At 50.9% G+C, this 24,621-nt stretch overlaps 3 protein-coding genes across 3 annotated transcripts; 1 reads left to right on the forward strand and 2 right to left on the reverse strand.

Moving 5' to 3' along the window:
• Window positions 1–333: 333 nt before the first annotated feature.
• Window positions 334–6,398, reverse strand: EIF3I (eukaryotic translation initiation factor 3 subunit I). Its single transcript, XM_019547816.1, has 11 exons — window positions 6,300–6,398; window positions 6,098–6,190; window positions 5,258–5,345; window positions 4,665–4,730; window positions 3,760–3,909; window positions 3,523–3,650; window positions 3,204–3,314; window positions 2,618–2,707; window positions 1,477–1,550; window positions 1,197–1,289; window positions 334–719 (listed from the first exon to the last, which is right to left on the reverse strand). The coding sequence occupies exons 1-11, from the start codon at window positions 6,300–6,302 to the stop codon at window positions 638–640; spliced, it is 978 nt and encodes a 325-aa protein (XP_019403361.1). The 5' UTR covers window positions 6,303–6,398; the 3' UTR covers window positions 334–637.
• Window positions 6,389–10,896, forward strand: TMEM234 (transmembrane protein 234). Its single transcript, XM_019547821.1, has 5 exons — window positions 6,389–6,416; window positions 7,636–7,787; window positions 8,278–8,344; window positions 8,649–8,741; window positions 10,362–10,896. Exons 1-5 carry the CDS (start codon window positions 6,404–6,406, stop codon window positions 10,436–10,438), a joined length of 402 nt encoding a protein of 133 aa, XP_019403366.1. The 5' UTR covers window positions 6,389–6,403; the 3' UTR covers window positions 10,439–10,896.
• Window positions 10,884–24,442, reverse strand: DCDC2B (doublecortin domain containing 2B). Its single transcript, XM_019547815.1, has 11 exons — window positions 23,611–24,442; window positions 21,708–21,765; window positions 20,440–20,516; window positions 20,059–20,190; window positions 19,219–19,365; window positions 17,199–17,238; window positions 16,311–16,379; window positions 15,630–15,819; window positions 14,171–14,274; window positions 13,588–13,650; window positions 10,884–12,452 (listed from the first exon to the last, which is right to left on the reverse strand). The coding sequence occupies exons 1-11, from the start codon at window positions 24,255–24,257 to the stop codon at window positions 12,375–12,377; spliced, it is 1,605 nt and encodes a 534-aa protein (XP_019403360.1). The 5' UTR covers window positions 24,258–24,442; the 3' UTR covers window positions 10,884–12,374.
• Window positions 24,443–24,621: the final 179 nt, after the last annotated feature.

Consider the following 24,621-nt stretch of genomic DNA (forward strand, 5'->3'; position numbering starts at 1 on the left):
CAGTCTCATGCCTGGCTCACAGACAAAGCGATCAACATTGCATGCATGTCAGCAGGAAGGAGAGAGCGGCCAGTCATTGTTTTCCAGCCTATTTATGGCCTAAGCAATTCTGACCATTTGCCTGGTGTTAAACTAGCAGAACTAGACCACACAGTCAGGGAAGACAGTCCAAGGGTCCCAGCTCCTCCTAGGCTAGGAAGGCTCAGTATCACCAGTGTATGGGAGCAAGTCACCCAGCATAGCTGGAAAAGCAGAGGCCACTGGACTGGGTTTTTCCCAAACCACCAGCAGAACCACGATGCACTGTCTCAGTTTATGAAAGATTTATATTTATTATTTCCTTCGGAGTTTCTTTTCCCACCGATTTATAAATATCCCCAAGGAGGGCAGGAAGTTAGTGGCCTGCAAAGCAGACAAGCGGACCGATCCCTACTGGCCACATGCCGTCAAGGCTACCTCCACGAAGCATCATTCCCATGCCCATCGCAGCTTACCCATGACCTCAGCACCCACTGCTTCCCATGGGAGCTGACTAACCTGGGCCCTGCCACAGCTGCATGAGAGGAGATGGGGATTGGGGGATGACAAACAATTCAAAGGGAAGGGGGGAAATGAAGGAAGAAGCAGGGACTGTGCTTCAAGCTTCAAACTCAAATTCGAAGTACTGGGGGTCGAAGTAGTGGATGCGGACGTAGCCATCCTCACCGCCGCTGCTGTAACTGCAGGGGAGTAACAAGGAGAGGTCAAAACTCCAAGGTCCCTTTGAGGTCACACCACCCTCAAATCCAGTCTCCCTGTCAGCGCCCCAAAGGCCCCACTGTCTACATGCATGCACAGAGCAGCAGTTTAAGGTATGATCCTAGTTGGCTGGTCTCATCTTTTCCAGTTGCCCTGGTGCAGACAGGCTCTAAAATACAACACTGGCACCCAGTCATATCTATATTAAGAGTCACTGCATATACAAAAGAAAGGCTGGCTCTGCCCTCCTGCACAGGGATGGGGGCAAGGGGTTGCAGCTTTCTCAGTGTTCCAGGATGAACCATGGGTTTAGGATACTGCAGTGCAAGATCATGACACGGCCAAGCAGGTCAACGCTGGGGTGCGCTGGCAAGGAGGGGGTGGAATGTAGCCCATTAAAGCCTGAGTCCAGCCTGAATAGGCAGCAGTGACTTTGAACCCCACAGCAAAATCCTTACCTCTTTCCATCGGGGTGGAAGGCAACACTGTTTATTGGACCAAAGTGGCCTTTGATTCTCCCAAACTCCTCTTCAACACCCAAGTGGAAGAATCTGGGAACAAGGAAGAGGCTCTGGTCAGCAGCTTGGAGCCCCAGTCAGGCATGGAGAGGGTTGTCTGAGGGCATGCCGTACTCCATGACCAACTCTTTCTGCTGCTTCAGAAGGTAGGCAGTAGCACTTGTCATCTGCCCTCCATGCCCCCATCTGCCTTGGCATTGAAGGAACAAAAGGAACTAACCTTGCCTCAAACTTGCCAATTCTAGTAGAGGTCGTGGTCACGTCCATGGCCTCCTGTCCACCACCCAGGACAACCTGCAAGGGGGAAAAAAGCAGCCAACATACTTAGATGCTGCTTCAAGACCACTCCTGGCAGGTATCAGGCTCCATGTACTCAGCAGAGCAACTGAAGCAGAGACCCATGAGACGCCTGCTCCCGTCAGCTTGATCTCCATGGCTAGAGCTCCATGACAGCTGCTGTGCACCTCTTACCTTTCAGCCACACTCACTTGAGAACCATTTACCAAGCCCAAAACAGAAGGCCTAGAACTCATCCCTGTAGGGCTTTCACAGACTTCCTAGCCTGGGCTCATGCTGCACTGCTTACTCCGGCAACACTCCCCTCCCCCGGCAGAGGAATGGCAGGAAGGAACACTCCAAATAGCAGCTCCTCTCCAGCTGTTCCTATCTGCCAGTGCTGCAGTTGCACAGATGCTTAGACTGGCAGCAGCTAAAAATAACTCTGAGAGCCAGCCAGGCTGCTCACACTCCTCTTCTCTGACACGCCAAGATGGCAGGAGGTTCCATCCTCCTCGGTTTCTGCTGCAGGTTTCAGCCTAAGTAAATCCCTCTTCTTCCCTCCCTGTCACCTCTGCTGGAAGCTACAGCGGAAGAAACAGTTTGAATTCAGCCATGTCTCTCTCCACATCTCCCTCCCATCCCCACTGAGGCAGGCTGAAGAAGTTTCTTATGCACCAGTGATCAGCCTTTCCTGAGCTAGTGCAGCATCTCAGGCTGCAGTGCCAGGACTCACCATGGGGCAGCAAAGAAGCTTGGAGATGCAACACTAAAGGCACCATTGACTAAAGTTCAGGGATAGAAGAGGAGCCACCAGCAAGCCCTGCATGCAGGCACGGGGGTATAGAAGGGACATGAATATATTGCAGGGAATAACCCTGCACTGCCCCTGAAAGATGGAGGAAATTATGCCATTATCAGAGTGTGATGCAAGACACTGATTGACTGAATGTTCTTTAGAACACGATCTGGCAGTGGGCAGAGTCCCCATCTCCCCACCCTCAGTCTTTCTTTTCTTGCCACAATGCCAGGGCTTGCCAAAAGGGAGACATCTACAATGCAGCAGCTCCAAGGCAAACACTTACATGGTCAAAAATGGGCGAGAGTGCTGCAGAGTTCACGGGCCGCTCCGTCCGGAACGTCTTCAGGTGATCGAGTGTAGTGGAGTCGAAGAGCTAATAGGCAAGAGGTGCAGGGGTGACCCTGGGAATGAGCTGGGAGAAACGGCAGCCAACACTACCAGCCTGTCCCAAGGTAATACCTTGGAAAGGGCCTCACTCCCCCAACAGCCTGAACAGCAGCTTCTGCCCCTGGACAGGGCTTATTAGTGCCACGGGTCCAGAACAGTCTGTGGTAAGGCTCCTGATTCAAAGGTTTAAGTCCCAAAAAGATCTGCACATGCTCCAAGAAGAGCAGCACACAGTGCCCCGTTCCACCTCAGCTCCGAAACCATGGCATGATTGCCTCTGCCTGTCCATCTAGCCCAGGCAGCCCTCTCTTTACAGGGCTGTTCCCACTAAGCAGACATTTGCTTTGGTGTAAGAGAAGCTTGGGTCCACAGTTACCCACAAGTTTCTAGGGAGAAGCCTCAAACAGTGGAAGGGGAAAAGAAGCCAAAACAGCCATCTCCCTCAGCCCTCGAGCCACTGGGTGGGTCAAGAGAGGTCTCACCTTGGCTGTGTTGTCCTTGGAGGCAGTGATAAACATGGTCATGTCCCGTGAGGTCTGGATGTCGTTGATTTGCTTGGTGTGCTCTTTGACATTTGTGAGCTGCTCCCCTGACTGGGACCAGACAAGCAGCAAAATTAATGATCACCCTCCACCAGCACCAGAGCCCCAGGTGCACATACCTTCCCCAGCCATCATACTCTAGTGCCCCTTGCCCATACCTGTACCACAGCTCACAAAAGTCCAGCTCACATGCTGTGGGATGCCCACCATATAGCCCTCTTCCCTGCCCTCAGGCAATCCTGCTCTGCATCACACTCACCTTGGCACTAAACTGGTTCAACTCTCCATTCTCATGTCCTGCGATGATGAATTCCCCCAGAGGGCCCCACACAGCACTGGTGATTTTTGACTCACTGCATGGGATTTTCATGTAAGGCTCATCGTTCTCTAGGGAAGGAAGGAGTGGCTCAGGCACAACACTGCCAACTGAATTGCTGACAGAAGGTACCATCAGAGCCTCCCCACCCCCACGAAGGCATCTGCTCAGGCTCCGTACCAATCTGACTGGAGTCCCGCAGGTCAAAGAAGCTCACAAAGCACTGATACCCCATCTGCTTGTCCGTGGAGAACATGATGATGTTTCCTCCAAAATCAAACCCACAGGTTCTCACAGCAGAGCTGGTCTTCACTAAGGCAAGCTGTTTTCCTAGACACAGGGCAGAGTCTCAGTGGACAGCTCCAGACCACCACATTGTGTTTCACACCATCAATTCCACAGTTTACCAAGCAAAGACAGGAAACTAGAACAGGGTGTGGTCAGCAGTTTTAACTACCTGTAAGTCATTTAATGCAAGTTCCAGTCTATTCTCACTGCTCAAGTCCCCACTGATTAGTGACCTAGCACAGCAAGTGATGTTTTGGGCTATGAAGAGGGTCTCACAGCAGTCTCCCAAGTTGGTAAACAAGCACCTTCACGCTTCACTACAGGTCAGAGAAGCATGCTCTTTCAGCAGGCCTCCACCCAAATGCTTTTACTCAAAGGGATGGCACCATTTCAGCTACTGAAATATCATTCATGAAAGCCAGGGTGCACACACGTAAGAACTCCTTTTAAGTTGCTGGATAAATTATGCACTCACAAAGCAAGGACCAACCATTCTGGTCAGAGATAAGGTGAGTGCGTCTGTGCAAGTTTCCCCACCACAAGCATCACCTCAGTACCAATTCCAGGCTGAAGACATCAAATCAGATCAGTTTGGATAGTGAAGAGGGCAAAAATATTTCTTAGCAGGTAGGAATCAGAACACAAGCACACCCTTCCACGAGTGGCCTAAGGTAAATTTAAATGCGCCTTTGCTGAAGTGAGAAGCCAACACATCACCCTGCTACTCCCCAGTTCATGGACTCAGCTGTGCTCTAATGAAAGGCTTGAAAGATCCTCTCCCCAATAGCTTGTCTTACCTGTTTCACAGTCCCAGAGCCGGCAGGAGTTGTCTGCAGAGCCTGTAAGCACATGCCTCGTGTCCCCTGAACCACTACTTAAGGAATGTCAACAAAGTCTTAGTGCCCATCACCTCAAAGGAGCCAATGTTCACATACTAGAGTAGGACACAGACACACAGAGGACAGGTAACAGTTTCAGTGCACACATCAGGAATGCGACAGATGCACGTTAAGTAACTTTTATTCCACGATGCTGCGGCCAAATATTCGTGCCGTGCGAACCAGGCTCCTCTCGCATTCAGACAAGCTTTTGCTTTGCATTTATCAACTACTGTCTGCAGTGGCAACAGAAGATCGCTTTGCAATGATCTTCCAGGAACCCCAAATTTCACCAGCAACCCGAGTATGTCATATCAGCCTGCAGTGGTGAAGGATAAGTGTGGCCAGGGCACAATGGCACGCAGACCATTTCTCATTTCAAAAGAAGGGGGGAAAATACAGCAGAGAGTAAAGAAAAGAGTACGATACCAGTTTGGACAAAGATCCCAATGATTGCACTGGAGAAGAACCTGAAGACGACAGACAGACAGGTTGCGGGAACCAAAGGATACAGTCTGCATCCACACACCAAACAGCTCCTGTGTGACCATTGTAAGTGCCAAGCCTCTCTCCGTTGACTGAGTACCAAACATTGACAATCTGGAGGAACAACAGAAGGAAACTGAGCATCCGCTTTACCTGCTATTGCTGGGTACGCAAATGCCACTTAGCACCAAACATGAAACTGCATGGAGGATCTCAAGGCTTGCACCGCAGCACACACAAATGCAAGAGGCAGGTTATCGCAGCCCAAATGGGCCGCAGCGCTGGGAGGAAATGAGGAATGGGGGATGTAGATGCAAGATGCCGAGTTACAAAGACAACAAGCGCACAAGAAACTCATTGCATTCCTTGCGCTAACGAGATGCCAACGTCCCTACAAAATCCGGCGGCTGGCGCTGTATGAGGGCAGACAAGAATACGCCAAATGCCGGGCAGAGATGGGGGCCTGTTGGGACGTAGAAACAGGCTCAGAGAAAGCATCCGACAGGTGCCGAGAGACTGACATACAGCGGCTGCCTCGCATAGAAACACGGGAGGAAGAAATATGCTTATCAGTCAAGGTGGCAGCTGGACCGGGGAACGAGATTCATGGATGTTGGGGGCTGGACGGGATCGGGCCCAGCCCCGCCCCAGGCAGGAAGACACCTGGGGTTAAAGAACGGACTGGGAGGGGTGGGCCCCACGACCTGCAAGGCTCCGTCCAGCCCCTAACGACTATGAAGTAGGCGGGGGGGGACAAGCCTCAGCCCGGGGGCGGGTGGAAACCAAAACACGTGTCCCGGGCTCGGGCAGAGCGGCGAGGGGTTGTTTTGGGCGGGGCCGCTCCGGTTGTGCGGGCGGACACTCACGGGGTCCTTGGCGACGGTGAAAAGCAGGTCTCCCTCGCGGTTGTACTTGAGCTGCGTGATGGAGCGCTCGTGGCCCTGCAGCAGGATCGGCTTCTACGGGGACAGAGCGGGTCAGCCCCGAGTCCCGCCGGCCACCCCCGCGCCCGGCCCAGCCCGGCCTCCCCCGCCCCGCCACCGACACCAACACCCCGCGCGCACCCACCATGGCGGCGCCCCTTCTACACCAGAGCGCGGGGCGGAAGAGGAAGAGTGGCAACCACTTCCAGGTCAGAGAGCGCGGAGGCCGGAAGTGAAGGCAGTGTTGCCATGGCTCCGCTGGGTGAGTTTCCTGCTTCCGGACCCTTCGGGCACCTGCCCCCCGGGCGGGTGGTCGACACTGGGACCCGCCCCGGTAGGGCAGGGAGCGGAAAACAGAACAGCAGATCAGACAGGGAGGAGAAAGCAGAACAACGAATCGGACAGGGAGTGGGGGAGCAGAAAGCAGAGCAGTAGATGAAGTATGGAACAGAAAGCAGAGCGGCAGCCCAGGGAGTGCAGGCAGGAAGCGGAGCAGCAGATCGGGCAGGGGGCGGAAAGCAGAGCAGCGGGTCAGACGGAGCAGTGCATCAGGCGGGTGGGAACGGAGTTGCCGGGGGTGCGGGGCTCACCTGTGGCCTGCCAAAAAGGTGCCCTCCTCCCCGAGTCAGGGCCCTGCAGGGAACCAACTGCAGGAGCCCTGTGTCCCTCCCGCACGTGGACGGTACTCCTTGTTTCTCCCAACGCCCCACCTGATTTCCATCTGGACCTGAAATCAGGCAGGAGGCAGGGGCTGCAGCACCTTAGAGACTGACTAGTCCAGAGAGGTCTGGGCTACTTGGTCGGACAACACTTACGACAGCTCCTGTCTGGCTGAGCCTCTCCGCCTGCCACTGGTGGTTAAAGCTTCTAATTATTTACTAACAAACGGCGCCAATGCCACTAACACTTACACGCCAAGTGCACTGGCCATGTGACACAGCCGATATTAAAGGGCTCTGGGCCAAGCAGCTCACGACCCTCCTCAGACTCCTGATGCGACAGCAGCGATCGTTTTGATCTCCAAAGACATTGGCCAGATGGTTGGCAGGAGGCTCCCTGGGGAAGGGGCTTGGGAAGAAACAGTGGAAGGGAAGGGAGGAAGATGTCTGGGAGCGGGGAGCTGTCCAAGCAGGTGAGACCGCGTGGAAAACAGCAGAGCTTAATGCAAGCAGTAAGAGCAGGGACCAGGGCCAAGGGAGCTGAGCACACCCACAAGGGGATGCATCAGGCAGGGGGTACGGAGCAAGGAGCAGAAAGCAGAGTAGCAGATCAGGAAGGGGATGAGAGTGGCACTTGGGGCAGAAAGTGATGGGGGTGGCAGGCACAGGACGGATGTTCAGGACGTGACCAACCTGCCCTTCTGGAGCAGGGGCCAAGGGTCAGCCTCGGGCTCCAGCAATAATTCAAGCACTAAAGGGAGGCATCTGTATCACGGCACACGGATCCCCCCTGACCCGCGGCAGTCTCTGGTCACGTTACAGGGGAAGTGTCCATGCTCGTCCTTGTGGCTGTTCTGTGGGGAGGGACCAACCCGTTCCTGAAGACGGGGACAGAGGGGCTGGAGAAGGTGAAGCGAGAGACCCGGCTACTCCAGCTGTTTGCAGAAATGAGATTCCTTTTCCTCAATTACAAGGTACAATGCTCTCCCCTGGAGCGGGGGCTCCTGGGTAGGGAGCACGCTGAATGGCTGTAACTTACTGTTAAACTTACTGTCTAAAGTTTTACTGTGCATTTTCCTGGCCACATTGCTGTGATCTGGGATCGACAGCACTGCTCGTTTGATTTTGACATTTTGTGACATTTCATTTAGCTTGCGCAGGACGCTACTTTCCCTCCAAGGATTTCCAAGCACTTGGCAGCTATTCGTTAACCAAGTTGCCTCCCACCTCTCCTAAGAAATTATGGTGATCCCCCGTTACTGACTAGAAAACAGAGGGGAACTTATCACATTAACAGGGATTCAGTGGCAGAGCCATGACCTAAATGCTGGACCTGCTCCCTTTCAGAATAAAACTGGTTCTCACCCCTTTCATGGATCCCTGGTGTCCTTCCTTACATAATCCCTTCCTATGTTTACCCTCATTTCTTCTCCAGTGACTTGATATGTTGTGCTGTCCTTGCAGTATATGGTGCCGCTTGCATTTAACCAATGTGGATCTATACTCTACTATGTCACATTGGCATCTGCAGGTCAGTGATTGCTCTCCTCTTTCCGTGCGGAGTGGGAGGGTTGAGACTATGGGACGAGAGTTTGCAAAAAGTGCAGGCTGGATTAATAATTGTATCCAAGATTAATTCTGTGCTCAAGGCAAGAGCAATCAGTTGGGCATATTGCAACAGCAGCAGTGAAGTCAGTTATAATGCTGAGCGTGAATTTTACAAAAGTGTTAGTGTTTAAGCTGTGTGTTCTCCCTTATTAAAGACTTAGCTGGCACATACACCAGTAATTATTACACTCCAGGTTAATGCATTAATATTACCCATTCCATTTCAGACCTCTCCCTAGCAGTTCCTCTCTGTAACTCTCTGGCTATGATCATCACCCTAATAACTGGAAAGGTCCTTGGGGAAGACATCGGTGGTAAAAGTAAGTCATGCCTCAGTCCTTTTATATAGGCACTCTGCACCCATTTGACTCCATGCCCTGAATCTTTGTAGTGGCCTGGTTCAGCAGAGTCTTCTGGGTAAATCACAATCCAAGGAGCAGAGATTAGGGGTAGTTAAATAATTCACTGTGTCCTGGGTTGGGGATGGATTTAGTGAGCTCCTCTCCCTTAGCTGTGGGGCAGTGGTTTGGCTAATCCTACTCCATCATGCATAGTATAGCACGACTCTGTGCCATCTTTAGTAACTGTTGTCAGACTGAGACTTGAAACCAGAAGCAGGACAACTCTGCTATGGGTCACTTGCTATTGTTACACTAAGAAGTACAGTGTGTTACCCCACAGTAGATAACATGGTCCTGGGGGTCTCTTAGGGGAGGAAGCTACTCAGTTGCAAACATGATCATCCTTTACAGTGAACTGGATTCTTCACTTGTTGTTGGGAGGGAAGATGAACTTGGCAGGACAGGATTCCTGCAGTGAAACTCAAGTCACAGGGAGTCGAGGGCTCCTAGTACCTCAGGTTTGGGTTTTCATGGGATAAGTTATAAGGGATGCATAACAGAATTAGCAATTGCTCTGGTACAAGAAAGGGATGTTTCCTGCACACCTAAAACACCAATGAGGAGTCTTTATTCCCATCTGAGTCCATAGAGCAACATCAGTGTAGACCAGTTCCCTTCATAAAAACACTACAAGCTGGAGAACATTAGCTACTGCTTGGAACTTGCTAATAGCCATCAGTAAGCCCATGCCAATAGCTGCATTTGTATTTAAACAGAGCTGTTGCTAGCACAGCAGTAATGCAGTCTCCCTGACTGGGAAAAAGGGTTCTTGTCTGTCTAAGAAGTATGATGCAGTTCAGCACAGCATATTTGCTCTCCATAGTACAATTCTGCAAGGCAGCTCACATACAAAATCCTGCACAGCAGTGGAGGGAACCTCTCTTAGAATCTGCTTTCAACAACGATGAAGTCTGATCTGGTACTAGTTTAGTCAGATCCCATCCAGATTTTACACTGTGATCTCCAGAACATCTTGGACTCTGTGAGGACACGACCTGATGGACTTGTCTTGAAGCTTATCATAAAATCATAGAAAAGTAGGGCTGGGAGGGACCTCCAGGGCTCATCTAGTCAAACCACTGCCTGAGGCATGAACATCCCTATCCAAATCATCTCATACAAGCCGTAATCTAAACTCTACGTAAGATTACCATCAACCTTGCAACAACACAGACCTAACACCATAACCTGGCACAGGTAAAGCAGGTGTGCTACAGCAGCCAACGTCCTGCTTCTATGAAATGTTGTTAGTTTATGCTCAAGAGATGCTGGGTAGAGGACCATGCCCCCAGCCGAGAGGGGGCATGGTCCTCTACTCATGCACCCCCCGCCCCAGTCTGTACCTGTCTGGCCATGGAGAAAAATTACTTTCTGACCCCAATCTGGTGATTGGTCTGACCCTGAGCAGAGGGGCAAGACCCTTTAGGCCAGGAGCCTCCAGCTTTGGTCCCAACAGGAGTATCGGCACACCCCAGTCAACGTCCCCAAGCTTCATGAGTTCAGAGGAGTTAATTTTTCTTTTGCATGTCTTTTCCCTAGGGGCCATGGTAGGAATGCTGCTCACCGTCTTGGGGGTTGCCCTCTGTATAGCTGGTTCTGTGAATGAGAAGCAGTGATATATTGAGAGAGAGAGAAGAAAAGAACATGCAGAAGATGATGCTTGTATTTGGGAGCAGGTACCCTACCCTCCCTGAACCAGCACTGAGCAGCACTGTCCAGGTTTGGGCCCTTTTGGAGGCTGACTGTTGAGAAGTGAGCTTTTCTAGCTGGATTCTCTTTCTCTTCATTGCTCTGTGACACCAAGCCTAGAATACTTGGCTTTTGAGACCTCTGTAAACAGCCATGCCTGGGTTTTCTTCAGCCCTCCATCCTGGTATCCAGAACTCTGGCATTGTGGGAAGCTTGTGAAATAATCTGCATTTACTCCATTGCACTAATTGAGGCACTGGCATTTCAAAGCCCAGGCAGAGTGGGTGGCAATCACAAAGAGGTTTTTGTGCGAGTCAGCACCTGGGTTTCACTGTTAACAAGTTGTGTCCTTACCAGATAGTGTGTTTTTAAAAAAAAAAAAAAATCAAAATACTTCAACTCTTAATTAGGTGACTCACTGACTTAGGAACAGAGAAAATGCTCCATCCGGTTGACTTAGCAGAGGTAGCTGCAGCTCAGCCATGCATGCCTCCCTCCCAGTTAAATTGCAACCTTAGAGTATTTTGGGGGTCATCAAGACTGAAATAAACTCAGTGATTCCTGCTTTAACTCCTCCTGGGTTCTCTCAGAATGTCTCTTTGCATCTCCCTCGCACTGGAAGCTCTCTAGGACAGGAACGGTTCTGAGATGGTCTTGTCCAGCGTTCAACACAATGTCAATTGCCAAGTCCTCTGAGCTTGTCAGAAGTGAGACTATCTATTAAAAATATCCTGTGTTTCATTAGAACCCTGACTGATTTCTGAGCTGCAGGCATAGTTGGGAGGCCTCCTCTGATGGGAGCATAGTGTGAAAGGATAATGAATCATATTATATTGAGTTACTTTCTCCATCAGCTCAGAAAGTGGTACCAGCAGCATCCAAGTAGAAGTGTTCTCCATGAGACGGCATTGCATAAAGGCAGTAACGAGCTATTTTTTCAGCGGCATTCTACCTTGGGCTATCAGATCACAACACAGTAACAAAGTGGACGTACCTCAGGTACAGCAGTTCTTACAGCCGTCATAATTTCAGTTCTCTTCCTAAAGGTGCTTATCATCAGACACTCAGTCCTGCCTTCCTCAGTTGTCCAAAACTCCTAGTTGTGACTAGTTGCATTAAGGACTGAATACAATCCATTCCAGGCCAAGGAGTGGATACGTCAGACTAGGAAAAGCTTTTCTGCCTTCATGTGTTATCAGGAAAGAAAATATATTGCTCAGGTGACTCTGGGGTTAATAAAATAGCTATTTATTTTTATATAAAGAGGTTTCCTTGATTTAGGTTGATGCTTTTTAAGAACAAGAATGAGCCTTCTGGGACTAGATTTGTTATAACGCTCATCTAACGATGGTCAAATGCAGGGATAGAAATGAACCAGGCCTGAGCAAAACAGAGCCACAAAATCATTTTTAAACACAGGATCTATAATATGGAGAACATTTCCTGGCAGACATTTCAGTAGAGAAGACTTAGAACTATTATTTACAGTAAAAATAAAAATTCCAGTTCAGATACAGACTAATTCCTTGACTACTGATGCTTATAACTGTAGGCCCAGCGTTTCCACCTCCTCCCTCAAATCAAACGTTTTAGAGAGAAGGGAGGGAGGGAGGCAAGTGTTTGTGTTCAGAGAACAAGGACCTGAACATTCACATTCCAAAGCCTTCACAGTAAGGCACTTAGTTTCAGACATGGTACTTTAACCTGTCCCCAGATTGGGCAGTGGTGTGTGGTGTTACAGGAGTCTGGAATCCAAGCGGTTTGTTATCTACCACTAGCACAAAGAGAATGCTAACTTCTCCCACTTGCATCACAGCCACTTCACGTGCTCTTCAGATCTCACTCACAGAGGGAATGCATCTTTCAGTTTGCTTCCACCTCTGAGTTGCTAGAGTCGTTTCGTGTTGTCAAGGCCTTCTGTGATCTGCGAGTGGTCCCAGCCTTTTTGCATTTGAAAAGACAAAACACACAGGTGATTTGTAATGTAACTAATATACTGGTTTATACTGGTTACTGTTCTGTTCTAGCTCTCCTGTGGGTGTACTGCATGATCTTGTACTTCTCTGTACCTTAGTCCTCCTGTGTGCTAGGTAAGAATCAAGACCCATTTAAGAATGATTTGACTAAGAGGATAAAATAATTGTACAGCACTTGGAGTCAGCAGATGAAAGGCCATTTAGAATGACATCAGCAGGCACAGGGGGCAGTGGTGTTGTTCTCTTTGCAGGCAGCTACTGCTCCAGTCTCCAGGATAAATACAGAGGAGAAGGCTTCACATTCACCCAAGAGTGCTCTGTAGGCAGTTCTTTACTTAGACCCAGTCCCACTGAAGATCAAAGGTAAAACTCCCAGAGATGCCAAAGGAGCCACCAGGTCCCTACCTGGCTAGAATTACAGTGTAGCACAATGTGATTAAATCCTTATGGAAAATGGTTAAGAAACAAGCTTTCAGATTCATTTCTTAGCCATAATTTCCTGCATTTTAACTGGGATTTTAAAGACAAAGCTTCCAGACCCTTAGTTAAATAATTTGTATTTGTAACCAATCTGTGCAATCAGTTCCACATATGTAGTCAGGTGGACAAAGCCTGGAGGCTGCCATCAGCCCTGGGAACATCAGCACAAATTTACTGCCTCACCTGCACAATGGGAACGGTTTGTACTTCCTTAACTGAGCTGCATCCTGCAGAGACTTGGCCAAGGCAGTCACTGCTGTGTGTGAAGCCTCACATTAAATGCTTGTTGCACAGACTGCATCACTTCAGAGATTAGGGCAGCTGGATAGTGCAGCGTGTATAAGTGCAGGCCAGAAGCTCAGCCACCTGTGCTGAATGCTAAGATCCAGCCACTTCTGCAAATCACTTTAATCTGATTTTACAGCAGAAGCTGGAGAAGACGGAGTAGGACAGCTGCCTGCAGTAGGTGCTATTACAGAGCTCTGTCACAAGAGGGCAGAGAGCAGGTAAGAGTCCCCACAGCAAACTGCTACCAGGGGATGGAAATGAATGCAAAACGATATTAAACACGCACCCCTCCCCTAATACTAAACGCACACACATGCCCCTGTTCTGAGTACCTTCGTGTGGGGAGTTGGCCTGGTTTTGGGTATAATTTCCTCTTCCACAGTCTCTGCAGCACTCTGGAGAAGGAAGAAAATGAAGGTAGCATCAGGGAAACCTTATCTCCTTTCCTTTGGAGAATTTCTGACCTCTCATAGTGTAGCAGAAAGACTGTCCTCTGATCTCACAAACATCTCAGAACTACAAATGCAAATCAACTGGTGAAATAAATGGAGCTGTTCTCTAGCTTCAGAAACTCCCCTGGGCAGTTGCATAAACATGTCTCAAGGGAAACTGCAAAAATGCCTATACAGTCAAGGCTAGAGCTCAGCTTCAGGCAAGGTACCTAGGCCATCACTATACTGTCGATTCCTCTACTCAGTTCTCAGATTCCAGCTCTGGCTTGTATTGCAGAGAGGAAAAACTTCTTTCTACTGATCATTTGGAAGGGCCTGTTTCCCTGGAAGGCAAATCTCCTAGGACATCAATTCCTCTGGTGCAAGAGAAAGTCTAGGGACTGCACAGCAGCCACAGAGTCTGGGATACTTCATTGCTTGGAAGAGAAGGGACCTAGCTTTTCCCTGGTGTTACACCTCTTACTTGGTCCACAGGCAGCTCCACCATCGTGTGCTTATCCTCTGCCACTTCCTGAGCCCCTCGCATCTCCTTTCTTGTGTCTTTCACTTTATAAACACCTCCCTCTTCTGTGAAAAAGCAAAAGGAAACATTTAGAGTGGGTTTCACAAACCCTTGCTCTGGCTGAATGCTGCTCAAGTGAGAGGAGCAGCATTGTCCATATTTGTGTTGTGTTTAAGTTGATACCAGAGGACCAGACTGTGGCATGAAGGCCACAGGAGCACCCAAAAGTACCCCGCACAGCATCCTGTAGGGGTCAGGGACCATAAGGGGGCTGAGCAACGTGAAAACAGGCTGGCATGGGTCAGGATCCTAGGATGCTGGGTGCTGAGCAAGCAGCCTTGCTTGAGTCTGGGACCCCAGGGGGCTGAAGAGCCTGAGAAGGGCAGGACAGGGTCCAGAAGCTAAGGACGGGGGCAGGGGATCTAGGCTGAGGGGGGCACAACCAGAGAAAAGGAGGTGAAGCCAGAAAGGCTGAAGCCCCAAAGATTAGTGGCCTGAGGGGGCCAAGTGTTGTGGTAGGGCCAGGGGGCCCCTCCAAAGTGACCAGTTAATCTGCAAGGTATGGGCATGACTACAGGGAGAACGAAGGCTACGAATGCAGCCTCCAAGGCACTAACAGGGCCAAGAGGGCCACAGTGGAGTACCCCAGGGGGCAAAACAGACTGGCTGATTGAGAGCTTGGGGATCACTCTAGGACCTTGAGGCAGCCTCCCTAAACTTCATAGAACACATTCAGGCATGGCAGTAAAGGTTAAGGGAGGGTGCCCGGAGAAGCCCAAGTGGGGCAAGAGTTGCAAGGCCACAAGGGAGCTTCGCAGCCACCCTTGGGGCCACATTGTTACACCCACCCTCCAGTAGCACATGCCTTTTGAAATTACTTTAGTCCTTTTGATCTCTTGGGCTCAGGCCTTCTCCCATGCTGACACCACCTCTCAACAACTCTCCAGTGTTTTCCAAGACATGACTTATCTCAAGCCCTAGTGTTTCTTTCCCACTTTTTCTCTTGCAGCCAGCTGTTAAACTGCACCGAATATGTTCAGGAGTAGTGGTTAATAGTCCCATAGCAGCTCAGCCTCTGTCATAGCTCCTTCCCAGGGCTACTGCCAAGAGCTCAGGCACATTAAATAAATAATAAATTACGAAAGTTTAATTTGCTTCCCACGTGTTATGCTTTTAAATGTTTGCATGCAATTCAGTAGCGTCACTCCAGATAAGCCTGCAGAACTCTGTCTTGATTCAGGTCTCCAGAAGAGTCTCATTCATGGAATATTTGTTGCTGGGGATGAAGGAAGTTGAATGAAAATAGCATCAACAAGGTGTCATTATCTCTCCTAAGCACTTCCAGGTTGGACCTCTTGCTCCCTAGCATCAAACTAGAGCCATTCCCTATCACTTTGAAGCACACGTGGGACTCCTTTACCTTGATCAAGCCAGTGTGGGGTGTTCCTGCGACTCTTCTTATTTTGCCCTGCACGGGTAGGTTTGGTGTGGAAGACTGACTCTTCCTCCCTGTGTGGATATCTCCTGGCTGGCCTGCGTACCATCAGGGAGGGAACAGGGGTCTCGTCCTTCTCTGCAGCTCCTGTGGACTGTACCCTGCGGCTGTCCAGCTGAAATCAATATTCACAGCAGACACCTTAATCCAACACAGTTGGCTCTTTTTAGACCCGAGGCAGCTCTCAGAAGACGCCAGCTCATCACTTTAACTAATTTCTTAACTGCAGAAGAAAATACTAGAGCAATTCTTCTGCTGCAAGGAACTCGGAAAGCCGACAACAGGGCAGGGTGGTTTTGACACTCTGGAGCCCTACTGGAAGTCTCTGGGTTTATTGTACACAGCTGTTCACACACCTAATACTGTAAATATTGTATAGCACCCTTAAAAGGATCTCATGGTACCCCAGGGTGCCACAACTCCCCAGCTGAGAATCCCCAGCCTAATTGTGAAAATTCCACAGCACAAGTGACAGAGACCCTGGACCATCTGCCCCACGCGCCTCAGCTGTGACTAGTCCAATGCCATAACGTCAGTCCTGAAAAGTACGTTTCAACAAAACCCTCTGGGTGACCCAAATAGCAAGGGTCAGGCTGTAGCTGTTACCTGTTGTGGAGGTTCGAGGAGGGCAGAGTCACTGGCTCCGTCCTGGGAAGTGGCGTGGAATTTACTAAACTGGGGAGGAGAACAGAGAAAGTTACAATAAGGGGAATGAGATGGACACACAGGCCTGGATTTACTGGGGCAATTCCAGCCTTCATGGGAGTATTCAAATATGTCTCACTGCTGTAGCTGAGATCTCTGTATAGCAGCTTCCCCATCCCAAGAGCTCTCCTGCCCTTGCCACTCTGGATTGTCAGAGTGAATTGGGTTTGTCCCACCACTGCTCCTACCCCATATCATTGGATCCCAATCTCCCCCCAGATGGAGTTCGGTGTAATCCTATTGGTGTGATCTGCCCTTGTACCAGAATTTCTACCTGATCCCCAATCCTCTTCTTTCCCCACAATTCCCCAATCCCTGCCCCCACTGCTGCCTTCACAGTGGCCATGTTGTAAGCTCAGCTAGGACATGGGCAGGTGTCCACGTGCAAGAAGTGGTGGTATAGTGGAAAGCATTCACTTCTGCCAGCCCCTGGTGTATTGATCAGCCCAGAACGTGCTCAAAAGGTGGGGATCAACGTAGTGTGTGGAGGTGATGCTTGAGCAGAGGGATGCCAGCTCAGCAAAGGTAGGACCATGCAAGCTTGGCCGGTTACAAGGAGCAGGGATGGAGAGCAGATACACTGGGACAGCTAAGGGGGAACAATGCTACTACCAGTATAGGAATGGAGAGGTACTGGCTTCCCTTCAGCTGTTACAGCTAATAACCAGACAATATTGTATTGGCCCAGGCAGCTTTCTGCTGCATCCACTCCTTCAAACTTCTGTCTAAACAGAACAACCCTTGGGCTGTAGCACCAAGGCAGCTGCCTATAAAAACTAAGCCACTTACTCCTTCATTGCGGATCCCGCGCCTGTTATTGGGATGGCTCCTGCGACAGAAAAGGCAAGATCTCAGCATGTTAAGATCAAGAGCATTTAAAGAGGCAGAGGACTGGGGGAGGTGGGGGGTGGTGTATGTGTGCAAAACTGCACTTAAAAAGAACATACACACACACACATACATATATATATATATACACACACATACACATATATACCTATACACACACATCTTCTAGCATAAAACTTTCCATCACACACCTTAAACCACACTAAGAAACCATGCACCCGTTACAATAAACGCACCCACTCCCCTGCAACTCTGCACACCCACTCACTTCCCTAACCCAATTGCAGTCCCCACACACATGTTAACTATGCCCCCTGACACTGAGCAGTGGAGGCTGTTCTCCCCAAACCAAATAGATGACGCACAGCAATAGCCCAGTGAGCCTCAGCCCTGCCCGGAGGGGGGAACCTCATGCTCCAGGAAACATTCGGTCCCTTACTTCCCTGCTGGCTGTGCTGTTCATGATGTAAAAGCCCACTGCGCTCCAAACGTTTCCACCATTTGTTTCCCATGGGCTGCCAAGCAGCCAGCGAATGGCTGAAAATGCACTTAGTCAGTGCAGAGCTGGACTCTTCAGAAGACAAAAGGCTTCATAGGCTGCTGCCAACCCCAAGCCAGCCAAGACGACTGTGTGTTGGCTCATGCTATCATTCTTGCTGGGGAGCTTGAGCCACCTTCATGCTTCTTCTGAATGCTGGCAGGGAGAGTTACTGGATGTGATCAGAACAACCAACTCCCAATTCTAAAAAGCTTGATAAAAATCAGAGTCTTTCCTTCGCTCCTCCCCTATTTCTATCATTATCTGGATAATGAGACTCAAGTTCCCAAACACATTCACAGGAGAACCCAAAGCAGGAACATATTCAGGGATTTATGTCTCAGAGTTCCCAGAGTAGATTTGTCAGTGGGATGTGAGCATGTGGCAATAGCTGTTTGTTCCCTGGGTTTAAATCATGAACAATTCTGCAAGGGGAGGACAGACTATGAGTGTTTGGTTCCCAGTTTCCAACCAGTCGTCTCAGACTTCCCAGGCCGGGCTCCAATCACGCTACACCAGCACTGCTGGAAATCACTTGACATTTGAGATCTTTCTTTTAGATGATTTTGGCCCAGGTGTGGTCTGGTGGCAGGTACTGACTTTAACAGTCCCTAGTTTCATAGTTTCTAGGGTCGGAAGGGACCTGAGCAGATCATCAAGTCCAACCCGCAGATCATGAAGTCCGACCCCCTGCCATGGCAGGAAAGACTACTGGGGTCAAACAACCCCAGCAAGGTATGCATCTAGCCTCCTCTTAAAGACCCCCAGGGCAGGAGCCAGCACTACTTCTCTTGGAAGTTGGTTCCAGATCCTAGCCACCCTGACCGTGAAGTAGCGCTTCCTGATATCTAGTCTGAACCTACTCTCAAACAACTGATGGCCGTTATTCCTTGTTACTCTGGGAGGCACTCAGGGAAACAGGGTCTCTCCCATTCCCCACTGGGCCCCTCTGACTAGTTTGTAACAGGCCACTAGATCCCCTCTCAGCCTTCTCTTGTGGAGGCTGAACAGGTTCAGGTCCCATCGCCTCTCCTCGTAGGGCCTGCCCTGCTGCCCCGATCATGCGAGTGGATCTCCTCTGGACCCTCTCCATGTTGTCCACATCCCTCCTGAAGTGTGGCACCCAGAACTGGATGCAGTACTCCAGCTGTGGCCTGACCCTGTCTGTTGGTGCCCAGCCTTTTTCAGAGCTGCCAAGTGGCTGTAATGCCAAAGCCCTGGGTGAAGCAATCAAGTCCACAGGCATCTCAAACTGAGTGCTGAGAAGACACCTACTTTTGGAGACTGTGACACAGTATTTTAATTTTTTGAGAAATACAAACAGCCATTGGGTCCTATTATTTTCCCTTCCCCATTTACTCCCATAAAAGGTTACTCTTAACTTCAGCACCAACATCAAGTCCAGGGTCCCTGCCTACTCACCAGAACACCCTCTGGGCAGAATTTTCAGGCACCAGCAGTTCAAAGTAGGGCAAGTTTTTGTACTTCTCAGTCCCAACAGCCACGTAGTAACCACCGTTCACCAGCTCCTCACCACTGGACACTGCAACTCCATCCAGCCTGCAGAGCCTGCGGCGAGAAGGTGACAAGAAGTTTAGGAAGAGCTTCAGTGGGACAGGTGAGGGGTATGTAGCAAAGGCAGCAAATGCTCCTGGGAGGGGGGGAAAAAGGGAGCAAGGAAACCGGCGGAAGAATGCAGAAAACAGGAGAGAATTCTGTCTGGACCTCAAGCGGTGCCCAGCTGGCTGGCAGCCCAGGTGGGGGTGGCGCAGGAGTGCGGGCTCTGGGAAAAAAAAAAAAGGATCAGTCTCCTCGGAGCTCAAGCACTGAGCCAGTTTGGGCAGTGGCAAGAGGCACGGTATCCTCTGGGAGCATGGGCTAAGTTTATCACAGGCTCCAAGTTGGTGGGGTTACGATGCCAGGGGTCAGTGTGGTATTTCAGAGTTGCCTCCAGGTGTCAGCAAACCTTTATCTTAATCTCTCTACTCTGCAAACTCTTGTCCAACACAACCTGCCCCCCACCAGCATGAATAAAGCATAACAGAAAGGAAAACAATTTGCTCCTCCTCGTTACCACGTGCTCACCACACACCCTAGCCCTCACACAGGCCCTTGCATGAGCTCCAGGGCCACGGGGCAGATCAGGAGCAGAAACAGGTGAGAGCCTGGCATCGCAACTCTCAGCCCCCTGCCACATCTCCTCACCTAGGCCAAACAGCTGCACGGAAATTTGAGCCAACGGTGCCGTTTCTGGGGACTCACCTTCGGACAGCTCCGCTGCGAAGGCTGGCTTTCTCCGTCAGCAGCCCCAGGACGCCGTCCCACTCCAGCAGGGTGCTCTTGGAGAGGAGCAGGCGGAAAGGGGGGCTCAGCAAGTCCCCGTTCCGGAAAACACTTCAAAAGATCCAGATGCGTTTGCATGAGCCTGTGTTCCTACTCGTGCTCGCAGCCCCACGTGCACAACAACGACCCTGAGGGCCCCCAGCAGCTTAGTCTGTATGTCAGCAACGCCAGCAAGCAGCCAGCGCTCGGCTTGTGCATGCTGGCGCTGCAGGTGTCGGAGCTCCTCGGGCCGCAAAGCAACCCCCTCCTCCAAGCCCCCAGAGACTCTCTGCTCCCCACGGCCCCTTGAGAGACACTCACTGGATCACACAGGGCAGACGGGCAGGCTTCTGCCATCGCGCCGACACAGTCAGCTTCTGGGGAGCGACAGGGCGGACCTGGAGGCCAAGTTCATCACACAAACATGTCACACACGCCTTGCAGGTCTCTGCCCTCCACCCTCCCAGCAGGGCCCCAACCAGGTGGCACCTCCTAACTTGGCTCAGGGTCCCCGTGCTGCTAGGTGAGGCTTGTTGTCAAACAGCCAGGCCTGGGAGCGGCTCCATGCAGGCATCAACACAATGGAGTGGCATGGCCGGGCGCATTGTGGCGTTGCCAGGGGCAAGGAGCTCTTGTGTACAGATCAGGCTTGCGGTGCTAACGAGGGAGAGGGACTGCACGTGAAACAGCACCGTCGCACGCATGACATCCCATCGACTACCGTCCTGCTGGGGCACGCGGCTGCCTTCAACCCGAGCATTCCCATCCACTGCCACCCCTTCCCCTGCTCCTGAATGACTCAGGCTTGCTGTCCTCCCCCAGCTTGGGTTCGGACGGGCTGCTCAGTGCCATTACTGTTTAAAGAGGGGGGAGCAAAGTGGAAAACAGACCGTCAAGGCCGTTTCTAACCACAGCCTGCTCCTGGTTCTGACAAACAGTGTCCTCATTGGCTGCGGACGCTTGGGAGAGATCAGCAGGAGAGCTCCTCTTCCCACCCAGCGCTAGCTCCTGGGTGTGTAGACTGTCACCTCCACAGGCAGATCTCTCAGAGAATCACAGAAAATCAGAGAAAATGAGGGTTGGAAAGGACCTCAGGAGGTCACCTAGTCCAACCCCTGCTCAAAGCAGGGCGAGCCCCAATAGATCATCCCAGCCAAGGCTTTGTCTACCCCGGTCTTCAAAGCCTCCAGGGATAGAGAGTCCACCACCTCTCCGGGTGACTGTTCCAGACCTTTCTAGTGAGAAAGTTTCTCCTGATGTCCAACCTCAACTTCCTTTGCTGCAACTTGAGCCCATTGCTCCTTGTTCTGTCATCTGTCACCACCTAGAACAGCCCAGCTCCATCCTCTTTGGATCTGCCCTTCAGACAGTTGAAAGCTGCTCTTGCCAGCACCCAGCTCTACAGTCAGCCTTGTACAAAAACCAGCCCCCAGCAAAAAAAGTCGCCCCATTGTCGGCTAAGTAGCAAGCATCCTAACCCCAGACCTTGCCTTCTGCTGGGGGAACAGGCTCGCAGTGATGAGGCCTAGCAGCAGCTGCTATTTCAAGACAATTGCACACGTGCACACCCCACCCTAAAAGGGACTCACCTGCATGCCATTTTTCTTCCTAGTCCCACTCAGCTGCTTCAATCCCTGATTTAAATAGCTGTAAAAATGGAGAGAAGATAATTAGCACACTCCCAGGCCACGTTCCCTGGGGCACCGTGGAACGGTGAGACGGCCGTGACCCCGAGAGCTAGCACAACTAGAATTTTAGCCCCTGGTTGGGTCTCTCAGGATGAACAGGCCAATGGTAGGGGCCAAGCAAAAGTCAGGCAACCAGTCCCCCTGGATTGGGGGCTCAGCAGCAGTCTAAACTACCCCTGTAAAAGAGAAAGGGACAGACCTTAAGCAATGCCCTATTCTTGCCCCAGACAACATTCGATCACCCGGGAAGGATCTGGATTCACACACAGGCATAGCCACACTGTCCTGTTTCCTCTGAGCAGCCAAAATCTGGCAAGAAAGCTTTCTTTATACAGAATGAGCTTTAAATCCCCTCACTCTGAGTGGTCTCAACAGCATGGACCAAACTGAAATTTGGACTGCTGGACCTCCAGGGCACACTGCAGCTCCTGACTTGTTGAAAGAGGTCAGAAGAGACCCTGTACGCGGGGCGTTCACTACTTCGGTACTCAATAGCACGAAGGACAGGAACATTGTTAACCAGTCTCATCACCCCTGCAAACACACCTGAGCCAATTCACTTGGAAGGCAACAGCAGCCTAGCTTTGCTCGCACTTGGGCCCTTTAGGTGCCACGTGTTGTAGGCTTCCTACATGGCTATCAGAAGTGTATTTTAGCTCCTTTTCGCCTTTCCACCTCATCCAGTCTCCAGAACATCAGCTGGGATAAGAACCATTACATTTAAAATTCCCGACCAACAGAGAGTTCCCGGTTCCTCGGCAGAAGGCATTTGCGCCACGTCACATCCCCCTCACCAATTCCATGTTTCAGCCTTCGAGCCCAAGGCTCCAAGCATTTCAATTCATGATGCTCAACAGTTTCCTCAACAGAACTCAGCGTGGGCTTTTGGGGCCAAATTCACCCATGATGAAATCCCACAGATGAGTTACGACAGGAAGGACCCCACCCCAGGTCAGCATGTTTTTAGTTCCTGTTTGAACGTCTCAGGGCCATATGAAATTTAAGGGACCCAGCAGAATGGGGACAACTCATCAGAGGGGGGCACAGGTAAGGAAAGCTGTGCTGGAAATTGGTAGCACAAAGCCCCGACTGTCCCCGACTTCTGCACAACAGAGATGCCTCGCAGATCGCTACAACCTGGCAAAGAACGTGTTTTTTCAGTTGATTATTTTCAGCTCATTCTTACGATCATATCAGCTGAAGAAAAGAGAAATTCCCCTTACCAAATGAAAAATGACTCCCATGTATGTGTCAGCCCTCAGCTAGCGCATATGCAAATATTTACAACAGAACCCAACAAGTAAAGGAATGGCAAACAACCAGACCTTGCCCTTCCCAGCTGCAGGGCTCCACTGACAGGCTTTTTAAAACCCAGAGTATTAAAAACATGACTGCTGGCTCCCCCGTGCAATTTAGAACAGGTGGCCTGAAATGAGCAGGTAGAGCAGAAAGCAGACATGCAAGCTATTGGCACAAAAAGCAAGCAGCATCACGAAATTTCAACATACTCGTGGCTGCAGCTAAATGCCCTTTGATAGAGGAGAGGGAATGAAATGGGCACACAGGGGTTGTGCGGGGTGTCAGCAGGACCCTGGGAACCTGGCTGTGCATCCGCACAGACATAGGACGGTCGTGTTCCTTGGCCAGCGGTCCTATAAAGGAAACCCAAGTTTGTGCCCCTCAGTTCAACACCACCAACCACCTTTCAAAGCATTGCCTGCTTGAAAGTGCACAGTGACGCCCTTCCTTCTTGCCCCCTCCCAAGGGATCCCCCTTATTCCACCTGGAGACCGAAGCAACTCACTCAAGCCTTTTGAACCTCTCGAAGCCAGCTGCCACGTACTGGCACCCATTCTGCAGCTCCCCCAGCTCCATGACCCGGTGGCCCTGCCTGGGGGTGTAGATATTCCTCACTGCCACGGGCGCGTGGATGGTGCTGGTGACCTCGTTCAGAAATGCTTCAAAGGTGAGGAACTGGCGCTGGTTAACCACAAACTTCCTGCCCTGGAAGAAGGGGTCTCCATTGCGATACACCACCACGTTCTTGGCATGAGGTGGCAGGGCTAATCTGGTGGACCTCATTCCCTGTGGACCACCCACAATCCACAGATCATAAAGCAGCAGGGTGACCTGCACCAGGCAAAGCACAGAGGACGAAAGCCCCTGGAGTCCTGTGCAAAATACAAGCACTTGCTGCCTGGCTGCCTTTGTGCTCCCGTCCCTTCTTGGAGCTGCTTTCTGAAAGTGTCCCTGGCTGTTTCCATGGCTGCAGGCCCAGCCAGAGCAGAGTGTTTTGTGGGCTGGCCTGGCCGTGTCACTCAAACCAGGAACAGGAACCACACAAATACCCCTCTCTTGACTATGCACAACCAGAGCAGAAAGCTCCTTCACAGCCTGAAAAACCTCCAAACTGCAGGGAACCGGCTTGCCCAGGAGAACAGTTACAGCCATCCACCTCAGGCAGGGATTTCAATCCCATCCACGGTGGGAGCGTATGAAAAACACACCGCCCATTTCTGATCACTCCATGGTCTGTGTGACAGGTGGCAGGTCTCAATCCACTGCCCCATTGGCAAGCGTCTCACCAGCCACATTTCATTACATGGGCTCAAAACAGGGCCCCAGGAAGGACATGCCAGTGGTTAGGCCACTGTAGCCTTTGCTACAGAGCACCCAGGCTCAGTTCCACCTGCCACAGACTTCCTAGGTGGCCTCAGGCAAGTCACTTGGGTTCCCTAAATCTCCTTTTCCCATATTTAAAGGGGAATAAGGCTTTCCTGCTTCCCAGGGGCATTGCGAGAAGTGCACTAAAATC

Source organism: Crocodylus porosus, unplaced genomic scaffold, assembly GCF_001723895.1.
Source record: "Crocodylus porosus isolate Cpor-Errol unplaced genomic scaffold, CroPor_comp1, whole genome shotgun sequence".
Classification (NCBI taxonomy): Eukaryota; Metazoa; Chordata; order Crocodylia; family Crocodylidae; genus Crocodylus; species Crocodylus porosus.